The following is a 22,595-nucleotide window of genomic DNA, read 5'->3' as shown; positions in this document are numbered from 1 at the left end:
CCAGAAACATTTGCCTTAGTATAATTCCTTTTACAGTGTTGGAAACTTAAGAAGGTGAAAAATTTTGTTTTTGTTCCTAGTAACCCGTTTGATACAAAGCCCCCAGGGTTCTGCATGTATATAGTAATATGCATGGATGAAGGCAGAGCTGCATTAACATAGCAATAAAGTAGGTTGACCAATGAAAGTGATGTTTCAATTATTCCCAAATAAAGCATTTTTCTAACTTATTTTAAATAAAATATTTTTTCATAGAGGTGGTATTATCTCTTTGTTCCCTTGACCCCATCTACTCTCCCCATCTTTCATGCCATGTCCTCATGATGATGGTTTGGAATTTATCTAAATCATAATTCTTTTTCTCTGTTTTCTGTGTGTTTTGGCTCTGTCCTACCTTACACCTAAACTCCGATACGCTCTGTCCCTCTAGTCCTACGACTTTTTCCATCCCCCCATTTGCCTCCATTGGTAAAATAAAAAAGTTAATCTCTGATAAATCACCAAACTTGCAAACAATAGAAAAATAATATCTTTCTTACCATCTTCATGAATTCATTGTAAGGATTAAATATTAAAATGGATATAACAATATGATGTAAAATAGAACTGTAAGCTTATAGAAGCAGATGAACTACTAACAGATATCAATACCTATTTTAAAAGACTTGCAGTTTAATTTACTAGATTTTCTTTTTTTGCTTCTTTGGATCCAAAGAAATTCAATACACATTTTCTGAAACCCATCTCCACACAGAATTAATCATTCTCACCACTATCCTTCTATGCAATCTGGACATTGTGTTATGATGGAATTGTTATCAGCCCTTTTTTAGAGAGAGAGAAATTGAGACACAGAAGCGTTCAATAACAAACGGTCCTCACACAGCTAATAAGAAATGAAGTCAAGATTCAGACCAAGGGTAACTGAATTTGGAACTTGTGCTTTTTTTTTTTATCCATTAAGACAAAGAGATAATGAAAATATTTGATATGAAAGAGAAGTTGACCTAATAAAGCAATTTAACCAATTCACATTTTACTAACATAAAATCAAGAACTATGGAATTTTACTTACTAGAGACTGAAAGTAAATGTTTCCATTAAACTAGGAAAAACACTCCCCAGTACATAGATAATTAAGCCCATCAGGTTTCTGTTAAGACCTGATTTGGCCTCATAATCTACCTCAGCACAGTTTTCCACATAGGCATGACTCCTGGATTAGCACTGGTATTCACAATGACGTTGTCACCTCTGTGTCAAGCTTTCAAACGTGAATGTTCAGAGAAGTAAACGAAGTTCTTAAAAACTTTTAGTGGAAAACCCACACATACTCAGTTTCATTTTCTATCACTGTTAAAGAGAAAAAATTATGATGCTTGTTAAACATAGCAAGGCAGACTTTATTCAAGATTATTGTGATAAGAGAGAGAGATTGAACTCCAATCAGAATACAGCAAAGATAACTGGGGATTTATAATCAATGAGCAGAGTGCAGGGTCAGTGGATGTAAGATTACTAAGAGGAACTTCATTAGCTATCGAGAGTAGAGGGATTCTTAGTTAATTGGCTTGACAGAATTCTTGCTAAAGGCAGGTCAAGGACTTAGATATCAAAGATCGGGATGAGAAACACGATCAGATATCAAGTGTGGGGGAGGGGATTTTCAATAAACTGGCTTAGTAGGATTCTTTGCTAAAACTTGGTTCCAACAGGCTAAGGTTGAGGCATAACAAGAAGAGGGCTCGTGGAAGCCTGACCAAAGTTTGGTCAAAAAGAGTCTTTGTTGTATGATCTGTGTTAAGGAAGGGAGAAAGGAAGGAAGGAAGGAAGGAAGGAAGGAAGGAGGATGAGAGGGAAGTTAGAAGGAAGTAAGAATGAATGAACAAACCTAGGGAATTAATACAACCATAATTTCACAGTGTTTTCAGTGTTTGCCATATGTCTGACATTATCACAAGAATTGGGAAAGAAGCAAAACACATGATTCTGTGCCAGCTTAAAAGCAGGTCAGTGTGATGCTTATACACAAAATGAGGACTTGGTATTCAGGAAGCCGTAGGTTCCATCCCATCTTTGCCACTATGTGGTTCAAAATTAGATGAGATTCTGAGATTTATCTTCATCATCAGTAGAACTAAAGGAATATTACCTACATCTGTGTTGGGCTGTACACTAAATGAGATGATATAAATTAGAAAATGCATTGTATTGTTGTTTTAAATTTCAATCCAATAAATGTTTGCATTACCTACTACCATGAACAGATATGGGGGATGCAGGCATGCATATCACAGAGAGACTTCCCATCAGACAAGAATACAAACTTTAGACAAGTACTTCCAAGTGCAAGGTAGTGCGTGTTAGCACTAGAGGTAATACAGAAGCTTCACCAGTGTCATCAGTGTTCTCTGAGACCTGGGTCAGGGCGGCAATTTGGGGTTGAGAACTAGATGCATTTCCCATCCAAAGGTCATGTGTCTCTATGGGTTCTCCATTGAATGAATGACTTATCATTGTAGCAGAGCCCGAGACAATACTTTCAGCGCTGCTGCCTTCTCCACCTGCGCCGTGTGGACATTCGAGGTGCAGACCTGGGCATCTACTTGCTTGCTCCGATTTCCCAACTGCTCTCTGCATGACCTTGCACAGGCCACCTAAGTAGGCCCTTCAGGAATTCCCTGATCTTAAAATCTTTCGCTTAGATGAGCTTTGGTATTTCACTGGGCTATCTTTCATGTGTGCTATATAACCTCAAAGTTGGGATTTCAAATCATCCACAGGAAATATTCTTTTTTCTTTTTTTTTTTTTATCATCCACAGTAAATTTTCAAGTGAAATCCATATCCTACTTGATTTTAAATTGTCTTTCCTTGAGCTCAGATGGTGTCCTATCAGGGAATACAGAATCACTTTAGTACTAGCTTAATACTAGAAATTGCGAGTGTAAATCCAGTTCTAAGAAATAAACAATAAAGCAGAGTTCATCCCAAAACTAATTTGAAAAAGTTTGGGATGTCTATTATAGTCATATTCCTTCTCATATATAATAAATTACATCAGAAGGACAAAAAATCCTTTTATCTCTTGTAGTGGCTTTTTTCCTACTATTATTCCTTAACAATAGTGGTTTTTACAATTTTTCCCATATAATAATCAATTAGATTTGATTAAAATCTGGCACTTATGGTGGCTTACCCTTAATTAAATAAATATTCATTGAACTTCTATATGCAATTCTAGCTACTTTAGATATGTAAAGATCAATAAAATACATGAAGGCCTTATGTTATAATGGGAGAATAAATACATGTTCCTAAATAGCCATTTAAAATTGGTGCTGTGAAGATTACTAAAAAGCCATAAAGAGGAATAAGGAACTGCTCTATATGCAGCCAGGGAATGATCTCCATGATATATTGTATAGCATGCTTTTGTTCAACTAACAGGGAAATATGAATAAATGTACACATTTGTTTATATTAAAAATTAGAAGGATTAAATTATAACCTTTAAAAGTCATTATGTATGGGAAAGGAGAAATGGTTGACTGTGGAAATAGAGGATGGGCTTCTGTTAATGTACTTTGTTTTGTAAATGGATCTTTAGAAAACTAAATATTAAATACGGAGGGCACGTGTTGTGATGAGCACTGGGTGTTATATGCAACTAATGAATTGTTGAACACTACATCACAAACTTATGATGTACTATATGCTGGCTAAATGAACATAATAAAAATAAATAAATAAAAATATGTAAATATTTCATAGAACTATGAAACAAAATTGAATTTAGAAATCAATTTCTTAAAAGCAGAAATAAAAGCAAACAAACAATTTGCTTTAATGAATGAGTCGGTGGCATACTTACATAGGAACCATCCCAAAAGACCTTACAAAGCGGTCACCTAACTATATATTCCTAGGGAGATACATGTTAAGAAAAATGAATTGCCCCCAAAGTGTGTTAAATATTACTAAAATTCAGAAATCATATTGCTGGTAGTAATGTTAGTATTAACCCTTTTTGTTAAAAAATTGTTATAAGTGGCTTCTATCTTATACTTTTTTTTCTTAACAGTTTTATTTAGGTATAATTTATATATAATAAACTGCACATATTTAAAGTGTAGGATTTGATAAATTTGGATACATGTATATAACCATGAAACCATAATCACAATCACGAAAATGAACATACCCATCATCCCAAAAGTTTCCTCCTCTTCCTTTTTAATCTCTCTCAGTCACACCTCTCCGTACACCCCCTTCAGTTCCAAGTAAACACTGATCTGCTTTTTTATCATTACAGATTAGTTTGCATTTTCAAATATTTTCTATAAATGAAATCTACATTATATATTCTACATTGGGGGGTAGGGGAGATTATCTGGCTTCCTTAACTCAGCATAATTATTGTTAAGACTCATATATGTTGTTGCATCTTTCAATAGTTCATTTAACTTCATTGTTCAGTAGTATTCCACTGTGTAGACAGACCACAATTCATTTACCCATTCACCTGTTGATGAACATTTAGGTTGAGTACAGATTTTGGCTATGACATATAAAGCTGCTATGTAAATTCATGTACAAGTGTTTATGTAAACATAGGCTTTAATTTCTCTTTGTAAATACCTAGAAGTGGAATGACTGGGTCGTATGGTAGGTGTATGTTTAACTTGTTAAAAACTGACCGCTTGTTCCCCAAACCAGTTGTCTCTCTCTCTCTCCGTCTGCATTTTACATCCCCACCAGCAGTGTGGGAGAGACCTTGTTCTTCTAAATATTCACCAACACTTGACATGTTCAAACTCTAACTTTCAACCACTGTCATCGATGTGTAGACGTATCTCACTGTGGTCTTACTTAGCATTTCCCTGATGACTAATGCCCTTGGAAAATCTCCTCAGTGTCTCTGGTTGCTTTTGGCAACTAAAATATATTTGAACACTTAAATATAATGGCCAACTCTTTTGACATACCTGTGCACCTTCCTTACAGTTAATATGATTTGCAGCAAAAATATAATGGCAACAGATTCTAGCTGCATGCCATTTATAGGGCTGTTTTTCCAAGTGTGTTAACATGGAACATCTCCATATAGATTGAGGTTATAAACAGTGGCTTATCTGCCAGTTGTGGGCCCCATAGTTCCCATTCACCTTAGCTCGTGTTTGATGGGAACACTGCAGATGTCCTGAGAGTTTTTCCTCCCCCTTTCTAAGATGAAATAAGACTTCCATTTCCACACCATTTTTCTAACCAGATCTATCCGGTGCAAGGACATGGGAAAAATGAAAAAGAAAATAAAAGGTAGTAATAGAAAACAGGTAATGAAAGAGACTAAAATGAGAAATAAGATGACCAAAGAGAAAAAAATAGATTAAGAATGGTGCTAGAAAACAGTGAAAAAGTAAATAAAATATGGAAAAGTGAGTATACTGTAGAAAGGAAAAGTCTTGGAGCATGTGGGTGGCTCAGTCGGTTAAGCATCTGACTTCAGCTCAGGTCATGATCTCAGGGTCCTGGGATCAAGCCCCGCTCAGCAGTGAGTCTGTGTGTCCCTCGCCCTCTGCCCCTCTGCCCCCCGCTCATGTTCTCTCTCTCTCTCTGTCAAATAAATAAATAAAATCTTTTAAAAAAAGAAGAACGGGAAAGTCAAAGAATTTGGGCACTATCCCCTTTAAGGGTCTAGCAGATCCAGTTGATGAGGACTTCTTCAGGAGAGTGGTATGGTATGGAGGGAAGAACGTGGTCAGCCAAGAATTTGAGTCAATTGCCTAAGCTCCTCAAGTCTTGGTTTTTGCTTCTGTAACATAGGGATAATAATAATTGTCCCAGATGATTGTTATGGGGATTAAACAAAATAAAAGAAGATATATGGAAGACCTTGGTGCTGAATCACTAATGATCCCTATTCTATGCCAGGAGATCCATTCAGGAAACTTAAAGCTTAGAAAGAAAGAAGAGAATTCATAGTACAGAGTCTATTGGCAAAAAGTTTGAGTTGAAATGGGTTGGGCAAAAGCAGCAATTTATTCATGTCTTACAAACATGGTCTTACAAACATCATACAGAGCTGGCACGAAAGAACAGACACCATCTCTTACACCATGCTTCCTTCCAAATCACTTCTATTGAGTTACGACATCAGAACAAGTCAGTTACTGAGTTACACGGTTCTTCAAACATAGACACCTCCCCATGAGGGTGGCTGGATTGGCTAATCAGACGAACAGTTAATTTACATGTTTCATACAGTGCAGGATTTGTAACAGAATTCAAGATATTCACATTGATATTGTAATACGTTATAAAACAGTATAATTTTCAGAAGATGATGGGATCGCAGATGTCCCTGCCTGTTTTCGATTCTAGTTTGCCTTCTTTCTTTTCTTAAAAGCAATTACAAAGAGTTTTACTCAACTTTTCACATTCAAAAACACTTTAAAATTTAAAAACTAAAAACTATTTACAAATTATTCATTGTAATTTTAAAAGTATTCGTTGTTGGTTTTGCTGTTCCACTTAAAAAAGAAATCACCCTCCAACAACCGTACTTTACTCGGTACCACCGTGGCCTTCCGGCTGCTGTGAAGGATACTTTGAATCGGCTCCTCACAACTTTTCAGAGCTCCAAAATATATTCTATTCCATGGCCCACGATACCAAATATACACACAATAAAAGGGCCCTCTAACTTCCCCAACCACACACTAACTACGACTCGTGTTGTGTTGCTTTCATAGAAATGCCATGAGGTGACGTTCTGGTGGATAAAGACAATGATTAGGGAATATTCTTTTTTAATCCCAAAGTCATCTTAAAGCACAAAAAAGAGGCTGACTTCAATCTTTGTACATATAGAATGTAAAACATTTTCTTTACATTAGGCATAGTCATAAAGAGCATGTAGGTTGTTTTGAAAATGCATGTGTCATAGATTTACAAACACTGTGAGATCAAACACATTCTGAAAACGGCTAAGGTACTGACGCAAAACCCGACTCAAAATGTAAATTTCTCAGTAGACTTTATTTCTAACTTGCATATTTAATAATTCGACTGTATCCAGTTTCACTCATACGCTATAAAAACTCAAATATGGTGACGTGACCTCAAGTTCATCCTTTCAAGGAATCCCAGGGCGCTGCTTTGCTCAAGCAGGTTTTCACTGAATTTCAGAGCCCTGGTCCTGGCAAACCATGCGAGACACCAGTCTATAAACTGCTCCACAGACAACAGCTCAAGACAAATTAGCCTAGGAAAGATAGCGAAACATACTTTGTTGTGCTAATTTGACAGCCTAAATAGATTTTGTGTGAAAACGTGTAAATTATATTAGGCTTTGCTGTATAGTTATTTTTCAGGCATTCCTTAGTCTGTTGGTTTAAGTGATGCTTTCTATCTGCCAGTGGTTAAAACTTCAGTCCTGTCTGTTTCTTTCCAAATAGTAGCTTAGTCCTTTCTGGGGGAGGACAAGCTACGTGAAGACTTAGTCATGCCCTTTCTCTGGACGAGGGATGGCCTTGAATGCACACTTGTGTACTATACACATTCCCTTTCAGAAAGCTGCATTTCTAACTGGATTTCTAGCTGAAGTTTATTTCTTTACCCACTAACTAATTCCACAATTTCACAAAGGTAAACAGGGCTTTCTTAGACCACACTGATGTTTGTGAAGGGCAGTGAATAATTCAAGGCCGTGGTTCTTATGTGAGATCATATTTTCCAACAATTTGACTCACATATAACCTTAGGAGGGAGAAAAATAATATTTCAGCCACAGTGTTCTCAACTCAGCCCTTTAATAAAATGATTTCTCAGCTTGTTCACTGTCCTTTTGAAACAAAACCAAGTTACTCCTTGTATAATAAAATTGTATCAAATAATTAAAACTAAAGAGAAATGACCATATACTTTTATATGCAAGACAACAATATATGCACATGACATAATGAATAAAAACAAACTAGAGAACGTTTCTTTATCTTTGGATTTAAAGAAAAATTGATTTCCCCGTCTGAAGAAAAATGGATGAATTTTCATAAGAGAAAGCATGCTTTTCATTTCTAAATCCAGAAAAATCACATTGTTTTCCAGTGACATGTTCCCATGAGATCATCACGTTCTAAACCACATCCATAGCTTGGGATTGCACTGCAGGATTCATAAAATGCTTGGCTACTCTGGTAACCTGCAGAAGAGACTGAATACCTCATGAAAATTTATCCAACTTCTCGAATATTGGGGGAAAATATCATGATACACATTTACAGTTACTTTCTGGTCTGCTAATTCAATCCATTTCTAACAACAACAAAAAAGGGCAGCTTGTTGTCACAAGCTTGCAATCACGTATCAGGAAAAAAAGAGAAAGAAAATTGCTCCTTGCCTAGTAAAAATCATTAAGTTCCAACTCATCATGGCTAGGATGCTACCCATCACAGAGCATATGCCACTTGGCAATTTGTCTCCTGGGATAGTCACAGATCTCTTTCCAGTGCTCTCCACCGGTTCCTTCCGCCACTGCTCCCAGGACCAACCGCCCTATCACCTCATTTCTGGACCCCCTTTCAGAATCCAAAACCAGAAATTCAACACTTATCTCTTCAAGACCCTCACAAGGAATATCAAAGACAAACAGTTCATTGAACACTGCATTGGGGGTGCATTTCTTCACATGAGTCTTCTTTTTCGAGATTCTCTTTTTGGCATGGTACAGGTTCACTTTCACATAGGGATCTGCAATGGTAAACGACAGATGTTATACTGGCAGAACCTGGCTGGAGAGCTGGTCTCAACATAATGGTGCCCTTAGAGATCACTGCCTGCCAATAAAGTGAGATTGCAATGAAAATGAGTCAGAACAAAGTGAAAATATGGATCAAGCTTGGCCTCTCTATTATCAACAAATTGAAAATAAGTAAGAATGTGCAATGTGAAGAGAAAACAGTTCTAAACCACAGGATGGGAAATGAAGTATAATGGCAAGAAGAAGAGATAATATAAAAAAAAAATTCTAATGGCTCATTCTGATTACATATAACTCAGTCCAGAAAATAAGATGGAAGAAAAAAATATTGGACAAGACCTAACCTGACTGAGTTGTATGACTTTGGGTGAGTCTTTCTACCTCTCTGCCTTTCTGTTGTACAGGCATTTAGAATTCACAATGGCAATGTCCTTTTGTGCTTTAAAGTTTGTGCTTTAATCACCAGCTGGGTTTGCTTCCTGTTTTCCAGTATTGATCTTCCCTGTGTCATCCTTAATGTGTGGATTGTAGGATCATAATACCTTATCACACATTTAATTATATTATTTTTGCCTCTTTCTGGTTGAAGCATGTGAGTTCATTTTAGCTTCCTAATCTAAACCTTTAAGATCATGTGTTCAATTACCATTAATGAACAATAGTAGTAATAATAATAGAACTAGATGTTATTTAATGAAGTATATCTTTCTAGTCTTCACAATCCCCCTCAAGGTATTAGTACATCTAGTTTGTATAGAGATTATGAAACATAGCCAAGATTATATGCTAAAATGGAAGGGTTAGAATCTGAACTCAGATAATTTTAACCCATAGGTCATATGTTCTTTTCACTGTGTGATACAACAAGGAATTTTTTTAAATTAGTCACAAAACTAAAAGCTAGTGCTTAAAGCAGATACATAAGGAATTAAAGGAAAAATAATAAAAAACAATAGAAGTGTAAGTGTAGGCAGGCTCACAAAAATACTAAAATTAAGAACTCTTCTCCCAAACCATTGCTATATTTTTGGCAATGACCTCTCACCTCTGCATTTATCACTGCTTTCTGCTTCAAACCCACACAATCAGACATCTACCATGTATTAGCAATGGCTTAGATCTTAGCAGCATGTAGTTTTCTTTTTCTTGCTAATGGCATTGGCTCACATTGTTATTTCATTAAATGAGAAACAGAAAAACAATCACATCACTTGTGCTTGTGAGTAAAAGGTAAATTAAAATCATGTTGGTTGCTAACTATTTTGCCCAATGTATTACTCACTTATACCTGAGACTGAATCTTTCAGAAGCATTCTTACCTGAAAGTCCAGACACATCAGATTTCGGCAGGTGTCGAGCTTTTAAAACCACCACAGTGAGAGTATTTGTAGTGGACTGATAGCACAGAGAGATCAGTAACTCACCCCGTCCTGAAGACTTCTAAACAAAGAGAGATGTGGTGTAAGTGTTTTTATTATTTTTTTGTTTTGAAATGTGTACTTATAGAAACATTTTAAAGCAATATAACACTGTTATTTAAATGTAATTTTCCTACTTATTTTCATTTTAATATGCTAAGGAATTCAAGAGTAACTACAGTCTTTTATACAGTACTATCACCTTCTAAAAACGACTGCCATCTTGTGATGGTTTTAGGTACTACAGGATGTTAAAATATGTAATGAGTGAGCCACACCCATTACTGAAATCTTCAAAAGGGTCGAGTACAGCCTATATAGAGGTGGTGGTGTTCTTTACTTTTGATTTTTAATTAAATAACTACCTTTTGAAGTTATTAATAGTAATACAAATTGTCTAATTATTTGAATGGATCTGTGTAGGGCAAAATGACTCGTTAAGTTTGACTTGATTTCAATTTTTTAAAAAGTACTGATATTATTGGAATTCGAATTCAGACCAACAGAAATTTATTCTGACTGCTACCATCTCCTGCCCCAGAGGGCTGATTGAGTTAAAATTCTCTGTCCCCAGCCCCGACTCGAAGTCCTCATTCAAATCCAAGAAATGAATTAAGTATTAGAAGGAATTGACCCAATTTTTAATACTTTGTTTTGGGAAAGTATCACAAGATCCTTCTTTGTATGCTACTTAGATTTTATTTGTACCTTAAAGACATTAGGTAAGAAGACCAATAACTCAAATTACAAGTTTTACCTGATACTAATAAAATATAAACTCAGGGCTAGATTATAACTAAGAATGATGGCTGGCCAGAGCTCCTAAAACTTCAATCTATATACAAAAACTGACATGGGGTCATTATATGAATAAGCAGCCCAAGAAGAATAAGAGTAGGGAATAGATCTTTATTCCTACTGTGCCGTTAAACAGCCCGGTGTCTCAAACAAGCTACTGAATTTTCTGAACCTTGACTTTTCATTAATTTCAACAAAGAAACAAAGGTGAGCTTTATGGTATTCTATAAAATCATGCCTTAGAGAAACAAATTACTCTGAAGTACTACAGTTTAAATCAATTGAGTTCTATATTTAAAGGGGAAATAGGATTAAATTGGATATCTTATCATTGTCCAGTAGTCGCAGAACTACCAAAGCAGTATAACTACAAAGGCAGAGTAACTCACTTCTCGTTATACAACATAGTGATGAACATTTATAATTCAATATGATGTGATGTCTCCTCCTTGAAAAGCAATTCCATGAAAAGTCAATACAACTTCCAAATCCTCGGGATAAATTGATTTAATTTTAAATACCAATTTTTAATTCAATTATGCTGACCTTGAGACATCTTTGTTAACTTGTTTATGAATAAGAAATATTTGCCTGAATTTTAGGTTAAGTGGCAGTCCTAGTCAAAATACTTATGATAGAAATTAACAGAAATATTTATATAAGTGTTATTTAAATATCCATAGGATGCCTATTTATTTTATATAATTAAAATACTTCAAGCATTTCAGTTGTAGATCAAATTTTCTTTCATCTACTCTAGTCCCTTGCTCCCCATTTGATTATGATTAATAATAATTAAACATAGTAAAGATATGTATAAAACTTATCAGTTTAATGAAAAACCCCTAGATAAGAAAAAGCTACATAAAAGATTGTTTATAAATACTTTAAGCACTAAAAATGAATTACCCTAACATTTCTCTTGATAATCTCTCTGTTCATTAACATTTTTCCATCAGATAATTCAATTCCTGCAAGAGGAATAAGGACTTCTCCAATGATATCATCTCTTGAAAACCTGTCAAAACTCAAAATTGTGAAGTGCAAGGCCAACTCTTGGATCTGGGTGTAGAGGATCCCATAGAATGTAAAGGTCTCATCAAAAGCTGGGTCCAAGGTCTTTCTCAGAACTCTGGTTTTCACTTTATGCTTCTTCTCTGGGAGGATTGTCATTTTGATGTATGGGTCAGAGGTCATCGACTGCTCATCCATGGCCGGCAAGCCACGGGCTTCCTTGATATTCACCACAAATGCTTTCTTCTCAAAGTTGTACTCTAAGGAGAAGAAGAGGGTTCCCAGCTTCTCCTGCTTCTCTTCTGAAGTAAGGGAAGTGCTGGACTTTAAGCTATCAGGGGAAAGAGCCTCTTTCTCCCCTTCTGAAAAGAGCTTTGGGGTCACATTCTCCAGATCAGAAGGGCTACTAGCTTTGAGGTTTGTTTTGGGAAAATTGCCATTGAGATCTCTCTTCTCAAGGTCAAGATGTAATGAATTCTTTGGCACAGCTGGTTTATTCTTTACTTCATTTTTGTCATCTGCTCCAAACTTCTTCTTGCTACTTAGATTTTCAGGATAAATATCAACTCCTTTTAGGACGTGCACAAACTTATATGGAGGAGTCTTGTTAGACTTGGATGATTTTCTCTGACAGCAGATCCATGCAAACAGAGAGACTGTGAAGACCAGGCCAAATGCACTGAAGATCCCCACCACTGTGGGGATTTCATCTGAAAAATCAAATGACCAATAATATATATTAAAGGAGCGGAGTTGGAGATATGAGCCTATTTGAAAAGCATGCTGGAGCTGGCAATTGCTGTAGGTTGCACAGATTGGATTACTTTCTGACTATTCTGGGTATGAGTTATGTACATATTGCATATCACCTTCAGGAATAAACACATACACTGTGTGACATACAGAAAAAAAATACATTATGATAGAAACTTCTTCATTTCAGTAGTTTTTTCATAAATAAAATAAAAAGATGAAACTGGGGTTAGGTCAGGGATGAGGGATGCTAAATGACCCTGACCTACCTTTGTTTTCTCAGATAACATGAGTCAACTATAGCATGATAGGTCAGTACTAATTTCATTATGCCTTCTTGACATTTTGAGGCTTTCCAGAAGCATCAATTTTTACTGACTATTAAACTCTAAATGCACATTCTTCAAATAGTGAGAAATTTTGTATTCTTAGTAGTTCATTATTTATCCTGGATTCAAGCAGGAAACATCTAGGGGCTAGTGGTTCCAGGAATTTTAAGAAATGAAGGAACATTATCTGCTATTATCACAAACTCATCAATAATTTCCATTCCAATTATGGAACACTGGTAAGAGAAATGTTACATATATTAGGGAAAAGAAGAACAAAAAAAGATGAACAACAGGGTGTTGATATTATATAACTTATACAGCTGCAAACTCCTTGTATACAGACCCAAAATTTCTCAAACACTGAATTATCCAAAGTACAAATTAATTATACCTAAGTGGGATAAAAATAAAACAATGGCTACAAATGAATCATCATTCCTTAACTGTATTGAGAAAAGTGAGTATAGATAATTTAGAGTTCAATTTTATCCATAACTGATTTTTTTCTAGCATTTTTCCACATGGCAAATGGTAATAAAATTGAACTTGGCATTCTTTCCTTGAATGAGGGCACATTAAGTTACTGACATTAGGTAACATCGATTATGCATGAAGCTTATCATGTCCCATATGTAAGCATAGTCCTCCAAAAATGATTAGTAACACTGTGTAAGTAAAAGCAGTATTGCTATATCTGGACACAGTGCATCAGTTGAGTCAATGTTTAATATAATCATAATGAATATAACTAATGTAATATTATCTGCATTTAGTTTCATTCTTATCTATTTTTATCCCAAATAGTGAATAGTAAAGTTAGAAGTCCCAGTCAGGAAAGGGTTAAGGATTGTTTGAATAACCCCTGAAAGAACAATCTTTTGTTACTCCCCTTCCCCTCCCCCCAAATCTTCTGCCTATCTACTTCATAATTTCAAAACTGAACTCAAAGAATATAAGAATCAGTAATGACAAATAAGAGCAGACATATATAAGATTAAAAAGTAACAATAAAAAATACCATAGTTTAATTAGATCAAGAAACTGATCATGTAAAGATGAAAAATAAACCTTTGAATTCCCCAAGTAGGAAAAGCAGCAAATGCTACAGAGAAAGAATGAGGCGAGAGCTAAAGATAATCAGCTAAACTTAGTATCAGCTTTTCAGTTTTTCCTCCTATTCAAGTCTTTGTGGGGGGAAAAAGAATCCACTCCTGGACTCTCTAATAATCCAAGGCCAGGAAGCAAAACCAAAATCATGAACTAAGGCAATTCTTAGCCAGTGCTAGGAGAACAATAAAAGCAATAGAAAATGATCCTTTTTTTTTTCCTAAGTAGACGGATGGCCCAAGCTAGGACATATTTTTCCCTACCACCATCTCTGAAAATGCCTCAGTATTAGAAAATTTCTTATTTTCAAATCAGAAATCGGGACTAAACATCACAACAATATAAAACTCAATCACCCAAATGGAAGGCTGTAAAGGAAACTCGTTTCTGAATATAATGTCACAGATTGTCTCTATCCAATACTTATGTCACAAGGCAAAATATTCAATATATCATGGAAAGACGCACATACTCCCTGTGTATTCTCTACTGATAAGGTCTTAAGCTTTTGAGAGTAAAGACCTCAGTCATTTCACTCAGTTTAATAACAATATCATGTACTCATAGATATCATTTCTTATTCACAAACTTCCATAAAATTCCGATTTTTTTTTTGAATACTTGTAAAGTAAGTAAAACTCCATCTCTTGTCTTTGGAATATAATGGGACCTAAAAATACTACTTTTTAATTTGAAATACATCTGATTTTATTTACTGAGAGAAGGAGAGCAATAGTGCCAAAAATTTGGCATAGGAAAAGGGAAACTGAACTGGAAAACAGGATTCCTAATTCTACTTTCCAGTATCTTTTAGTTAACTGTTTGACCTGCAACACTTCCCTCATATCTCTGGGCTTTGGTTACCTCACCTGCGAAATGCAATGGACCAAGCCAGTTCATTTCAAATATCGCTTTAACCCTAGCATCATAGGATTCTGTGTCTTCCACTAGCAACATATTTCAAGGATACAAGAAAAACATAGCAGAGAAAAACAACCTTATGGTACACTCTATAATAAAATATACATCCCAAACCCCCAACATACAAGTTGTTTTATACCAAGATCAAACCCTTATGTAATCACAGAAACACTGGTTTCTCCTGGTAAGTTAAAAACAGATTTACCTACAAATAAAAATCACCTACAGAATTAATGAAACCAACAACAAACAGCAGACTCCTTTTCCCTTACTTAGCGCGTGCTGCAATTTACAGAGCTACCTGAACGTTTAGGAACTTCTTGGATGTAAAATCTCCCTAGCAGAAGGCAATTTTAAGGAGAAAGATAGCAAGGGAGAAACAACAGAGATAAGCCACGATTGCCCCTTTACAGTTCTCATTTTCTTTTCAGATTAACTACCTAGGAAATCCATATTCAACAACCTCTGGAAAAACAACAAGAACCACAACCACAACATCACAGCCCACCCTGGAGTATTCAAAAAACAACCGCAGTTATAAGTTGAGTAACTTGCTTACCAAATTCTTCCCGGCTGGTAGTGATCGGAGCCATTTTTTGCTGCGTGTTCTGTCCGAGGTGCTGAACGGAAAACTCCCTGGCTTGATTCACTTGCCTGGATCTGAAGCGCCGGCTTTCCCGAGTGCTGAAAACAACAGCGCAGAGCTCAGGGGACCTGCGCCTGGAACGGGAGGAGGCAAAGAGGGAGGTCCACTCGCCTTCGCACAGTGATTTGCCACCCCTGTTCCTGTTTTGGCTCTTCTGAGAAGCTCGTCTCTGAGACTCTAGACGTGGCTGAAGCCCGAATTGACGCAATCCTGACGCTACAGGGTTGAAATCAGCACCTGCCCTCCTCCCCTCCGCCCTCCAAGCCTCTCCTCTCCTTCTTTCTTCCTCCCTTCTCTCCTGAGGATTCAACACATACTCATCAATTATTTTAACTGTTGGACTACTGGAGATTAGCTTTGCTAGTCTGTGGGGGCTCAGAGGCGCAGAGAGATGAGCCCCCAAACTCATTCCTGTCAGTTTCTAATATAAAATCTTCTGATCATCAAGATCAGTAAAAGCCTGTCTGTGAGTTATCAGAATAATGCAATTTACAGAGATGATTTAGGGTAAGAGTGAGAAGAGAGAAATTTCTGCATCAAATGAACATTGTAACATGCAGGAATATGTTTCTTGCTCTCTAAATTTTTCTTGGATATGTTATACCTATGTTAGAAAAGAATGCACTGCACATTGATCCATTTGAAATAAGACAACAGTTTTCCCACTATAATCACTTATTTTCTAATAAATAGTCTGAACATTTTGCTGATGCTGTTGCTCCATCTGTCTATCAGCTCCCTTCCCTTTAATATCTGACATTTGACCAGTTAAAGTACTTAGGAACAGATGGGAATAATCCCTTCTGTATTCAGACTCACTCTCAGTTATGACTTTTGCATATAATGAGACTGCTCCTGGAATGACATTTCTGTTTAAAAGCCCTGACTTCTAATAGGATTGTGCAAAATAGTTACAAGAATCAGACCAAAATTGAAAATGAATGAAATTGATAATTATTGGTTATTTTCACAGGAAAATATATTTTTTTTCTGAACTGATGATATTTCTGGGGTTGAGGAACTGGAGAATATATGGTGTCAGATTCTGATTAATTTTAATCTGAAGAGTGTGTCTTTTAAAACAAATGTTTAGCAATTTTCCAAAGGAGAGAACTCAGGTTGTAACTTCAACTGTCAATTATTGCTCCGCAAAGAATTCCTTTGCTCTGGAGCTCAGTGAGCAAATGACATTCAGTATGTGTTGGGATGGGGGAGGCGGGGGCACTGGGTGGCTCTCAGAAAGCCACTGTACAAGTGACAGGTTCCTGCACATTGGCAGGCAGTCGCTCTGAGCGACTGTGTCTGGGGAAAAATTAGCTTCAGTCTTTTGCATCATGGAAAATTTTATAAACCAAAGTCTTTTTCTTTCCCTTTCTACTTGCTCCCACATACTTGGCATTTTAACATTTTTCTAACAGATTTTTAAAAACCTTATATTGTCATGCTATGAAAACACACAAACTAATTTACTGTATTTAATTTTTTCCATTGGCAGAACCTGTGTTTTGTGTCCTTATCTTTTCACTTCATTCAGATTACTTGCTTCCTCAGTTATGCATGAACCTAGTGGGATTGTCCCTAGGAATAGGCTTTCATTAGATGAAAGTGGCATTTATTTGTTATGCATATACCACAGGTAAACAAAATATATGGTATGAGGTTTACCAGAATGTGTGTTTCCTGGCTAAGTTATTGCTAACATATGGTCAAACTCATTTGTTGTAAATATAAGTACCTTATTTGTATGTTTTATATAAATTAGTATCTCATTAATTTTACCTTCAGGTGGCAAAATGCTGTCATCTAAAACCTGTCTAGAATGTTTAAACTCTGTTTCTACAGAACCCCATCCCACCCTGGGCTGTCTCATTTCTAAGGACACATTGTGATAAAATTACCTCTTGCCCAGAGCTAATGCTATTGTGAATATAGTAACTGTTTCATTGCTTGCTTTAAAAGCAAACTGAAATAAATGTTATTAATTAAAATGTCAGAGCTTTCCCTCATTTTCATTTGATGAATAGCGTATTATTTATTATCCAATCTCTTTAGACAAGCTTCTACCAGCACCAGATGAGGAGTGGGAAGATGATCCAACACAGAGGAAAAACCTGTAAGTTTCTTATGTTTGAGATTTATACCCTACCACATTATTACATTGTTCTCTTTCGAGTCAGCAAACAAGTAATCAATTCGCTGACGTGAACAATACCATTCTAGCGGCAGAGACTTGGGAGGAGGGGTTGTTGCTAGGTAACCACCTTTTTGCCACCCAAAACACACAGCCTCAAACAAGTTCCCGCCCTGGGAAACAGACCATTCTGTACAAGTGGCAGTGTTTACTTCAGAATGATTCTTTAACTGTTGAAATGGTTCAGTATTTACCCTACTTTATTTTGGATTCCGATTACAAACATCTATACATACTTTGAGAAACAATGAACAGAACACTTGAGTTCTGTTTGGTTTTAAGAAATCCAGTTGAATTTAAGACTATTGGTGATTCATTATATCATTTTTCCATCCATTAAAAAAATTTTTTTAACTTAATATATAGTTTGATAAAGCTTATATAGTTTATTATTTAATATAGTTTAGTCTATATTTTCTCTGGTCTCTTACTTAAAAATAGTATTGTTGGATGTGTTTAGGATCTTCTGCCAGGCAAAAGAAAATTTCAAAAGGTTTTGAGAATGTTGCGGTGATCTTCAGTAATCTTTAGTAATACCCATATTAGTAATACAAAGGCATTTTACTGGTATGTGGGTGGAGTAGAATGAAGTATCTGATAATGGATAATGGATAATTGTTTTAATGTTCCAATCATTCTATTAAGAACGCTGGCTCTGATGTTAAAGGAAAAGATTTATATTACAAGCACACCCAACTCCAAATCCTGCAAGACAAATGCTTTCCCAATTGGTATAACAAAAATCCTTCCACTACGAACCATTTCTACATTTGTTTTTCTTCAACATATTCAGTATTAACTCTGTGACAACCTAAATTAGGATTTGATGGCTCACGAGTGAAAAATTCATTAGCCCAAACCACAAAAAAGCTTATCATCTTCCTTCTTCTTTCTTTCAACACACAACTATTAAACATGTACTAACTCTTAGGTTTTTGGTAAGTAGGGGATTTATATTGGTCAAGATGATAAAAATGATCCTTGTCTTAATGGAGTTTACTGCCTAAAGGAGGAGTGGACAGCTTTTCCTCTAGAACTGGGAAAAATAGATGATAATAACATTTATATTTCTTTTGTCTGGTATTTCCTATCAAGATTGGTCAGCAGTACTATTTTCTTACACCATATGCAAAAACAAACCCAAAATGGTTTAAAGACCTAAATGTGAGACGTGAAACCATAAAAATCCTAGAAGAGAGCACAGGGCATTAACTTCTCTGACATTAGCTATAGCAACTTGTTTTCTGAGGCAAGGGAAACAAAAGCAAAAATCAAGTATTGGGAGTACATCAAAATAAAAAGTTTCCACACAGTGAAAGAAACAATCCACAAAACTAAGGCAACCTACAGTATAGGAGGAGATATTGGAGATATTTGCAAATGACATATCTGACAAAGAGTTAGTATCCAAAATATATAAAAACTTATAAAACTCAACACCCCAAAACCAAATAATCAAATTAAAAATGGGCAGAATACATGAACAGTCATTTCTGCAGAGAAGACATACAGATGGCCAACAGACATATGAAAAGTTGTTCATCATCATCTACCATCAGGGAAATGCAAATCAAAACTACAATGCCATATCACCTCACATCTCTCAGAATGTCTAAAATCAAAAACACAAGAAACAACAGGTGTTGGTAAGGATATGGGGAAAAAGGAATCCTCTTGCACTGTTGGTGAGAATGCAAACTGGTGCAGCCACTGTGGAAAATAATATGGAGATTACTCAAAAAGTTAAAAATAGAACTACCCCATGATCCAACAATCACACTATTAGGTATTTTCCCAAAGAATACAAAAACACTAATTCAAAGGGATACATGCACCCTTATGTTTATAACAGCAGTATTTAATAGCCAAGATATGGAAGCAGCCCAGGATTGATGAATGGATAAAGAAGAAGTGGTATATACATACAATGCAATATTATTCAGCCATGGAAGAGAATGAAATCTTGCCATTTGCAACGACATGGATGGAGCTAGAGAGTATAATGGTAAGCAAAATAAATCAGCCAGAGAAAGACAAATATCTATGATTTCACTCATATGTGGAATTTAGGAAACAAAACAAATGAGCAAAGGGAAAAAAGAGAGAAAGAGAGAGAAACCAAGAAACAGACTCTTAACTATAGAAAACAAACTGATGATTGCCAGAGGGGAAGTGGGTGGGGGGATGTGTTAAATAGGTGATGGGGATTAAGGAGTGCACCTGTTGTCATGAGTGAGCACCAGGTGCTCTATGGAATTGTTGAATCACTATATTGTCTACCTGGAACTAATATAACACTGTATGTTAACTAACTGGAATTAATATAAAAACTTAAAAAAAAAGAAAAAGATTGATCAGCAATATACCATAGCTATTCAGTCTGTCCTTATTGACCCCTTTCTTCATAAGTGTAGATTCATTATTATTGTTAGAGCCAGATTGCATTCTTCCATTTTCTGTTTGTCCACATTTTTTCTTTACTTTAAGAGTCAAAGTTTCATTATACTATGAAGTTTCTGACTTACCAGTCCTCAAGAATTCATTCCGAGTTAAATTCTTATAGCATTAGCTCTACTGAAATCCTTTAAGTCAGCTTGACATATTATTAGCTATATACCAACAATTCCCAAAAAGATAAATCAAAGGCCTCCATCAATGCTCACTCCAAATAATCCACAAGGTTCCCATCTGTTCATGATCTTCTTTGCACCAATTTTTTCATGATTCCTGACCCCATTTTATTTTTACATTCTAGGCCTGTTTTTAAGTTGTGGTCTTTGAAGTGACTTCTCTAATTCTTCGATCTTGGTCCTCTAAAAAGAATTTGACCTGGAGGGGCACCTAGGTGGCTCAGTCATTAAGCTTCTGCCTTCAGCTTAGGTCATGATGCCAGGGTTCTGGGATCGAGCCCCCTGCTCAGCAGGAAGCCTGCTTCTCCCTCTCCCACTCCCCCTGCTTGTTTTCCTTCTCTTGCTGTGTCTCTCTCTGTCAAATAAATAAAGAAAATCTTTTAAAAAATAATTTGAGCCATTTTAGAAGCTTGTCCTGTTTCAGTTTACCTTGAAGATATTTCTTGTTAGCTCCTCAAAACACATCTATCCTCCCATTTCCAATCTATTATTCTTTTTTCTTAAGATTTATTTATTTTTATTTGAGAGAAAAAGAGTGAGTGGGGGGAGTGGCAGAGGGAGAGAATCTTCAAGCAGACTCCCCTCTAAGCATGGAGCTTGATGCGGAGCGCTATCCCATGACCCGTGAAATCATGACCTGAGCTGAAACCAAGAGCTGGCCGCTCAACTGACTGAGCCACCCAGGAGCTCCTCCAATCTATTATTCTTAAGTCAGACTCTCTTAGCCTTCCATTAACAATAAAAATTGGAATATTTTAAATTTTTGGGAAGTGTGGGATCAGCAAAATTATACTAAAATTTTCAACTGAAATAGTGGAGATTTAACAAATATTTTATTACTTAATAATTAATGAAATATATATTTATTTTCAAAATATAAAAATAAACACTGGTACAAATAATAAAGATTAATGTCTAATAAATCACTGAATAGTATATATTCTAGCATAAAATAGCTATAAAATACAACAGGCAGCAAGGACAAAATTAAAATGATTATCAACAATATAAAAAAGACAAAATAAGTAAACTGTAATTTAAGTAAGCATAGATTTACAAACTCCAAGATAAATGGTTTCAAAATAAGTTAAAAAATAAAATTTAACAATATACTGTTCACAGAAAAGTACCAGACAATGACTACAAAATTAAAATAATAGAATGTATCATGATTTTTTAAAAAATATGGAGATGAGGGGCGCCTCGGTGGTTCAGTTGGTTAAGTGGCCGACTATTGATTTTGGGTCAGATCATGATGTCAGGGTCTTCAGATCGAGCCCCACATTAGCTCCATGCTCAGTGGGGAGTCTGCTTGAGGATTCTTTCTCTCCTTCTCCCTCTCCACCTCCCCCTGCTCATGTACTCTCTCAAAGAAATAAATAAATCTTTAAAAAATATGAAGATGAAAAAATTAAAGTTAAAAAGTCAAGAAAAAAACATCAAAAGGAAGAAAATATGCAACTTATATTGATAAAAGTATATACTGACAATAAAAAGGCAACAGTTTTTAAGGCTTATGTTCCAAATAACTTACCATCAAACACATAAAGCAAAACTGTAATAAATGCTGAAGAAAAATGAACAGAAACATAACTTTTTAGTAGACATTATAATCATTTCTTTCAGCCACTTAGAGATCATCATAATTTCAGGTTTAGACCATTTATCTAAGGTGGATCAGTTTTACTGACAGTGCCTTTTAAACCATAAACAAGTAATTTTTAAAGCATACAAATTCTTGGAAAGCAGGGAAAATTTCTCAAATATGTAATGCAGGATTATTCAGAATTTTTTTAAAAGTGAGACAGTACTAAAATATATAATATTTCATTAAAAAAAGGGACTTAAACATCAATACAAAGTGATTTTCAAAGATGATATATTAGAACACCATTTAAAGAAGTAAATAATTATATGTGTATATACCATCATTCAATCATCCCCTCATTAGCACATATACATCACAAAGAAATTTTCACACAGGACCATGAGGCAATATGTGTGTTATTATACACTGTTTGTGGT

At 35.6% G+C, this 22,595-nt stretch overlaps 1 protein-coding gene across 2 annotated transcripts; it reads right to left on the bottom strand.

Annotated features, from left to right (window-relative positions):
* Window positions 1-6,022: 6,022 nt before the first annotated feature.
* Window positions 6,023-16,014, bottom strand: SYT4 (synaptotagmin 4). Of its 2 annotated transcripts, none has more exons than XM_032421331.1 (4): window positions 15,663-16,014; window positions 11,886-12,700; window positions 10,080-10,197; window positions 6,023-8,750 (listed from the first exon to the last, which is right to left on the bottom strand). In XM_032421331.1, the coding sequence occupies exons 1-4, from the start codon at window positions 15,694-15,696 to the stop codon at window positions 8,443-8,445; spliced, it is 1,275 nt and encodes a 424-aa protein (XP_032277222.1). In that variant the 5' UTR covers window positions 15,697-16,014; the 3' UTR covers window positions 6,023-8,442. The 2 variants fall into 2 exon arrangements, with proteins under 2 accessions (XP_032277222.1, XP_032277221.1); XM_032421330.1 differs by having other exon boundaries at window positions 10,080-10,200; window positions 15,663-16,011.
* Between the last annotated feature and the right edge of the window lie 6,581 nt (window positions 16,015-22,595).

Source organism: Phoca vitulina, unplaced genomic scaffold (genome assembly GCF_004348235.1).
Source record: "Phoca vitulina isolate PV1807 unplaced genomic scaffold, GSC_HSeal_1.0 scaffold24, whole genome shotgun sequence".
Lineage (NCBI taxonomy): Eukaryota > Metazoa > Chordata > Mammalia > Carnivora > Phocidae > Phoca > Phoca vitulina.
The sequence above is the reverse complement of the archived record's forward strand: the minus strand, read 5'-3'. Positions and strand labels throughout refer to the sequence as shown.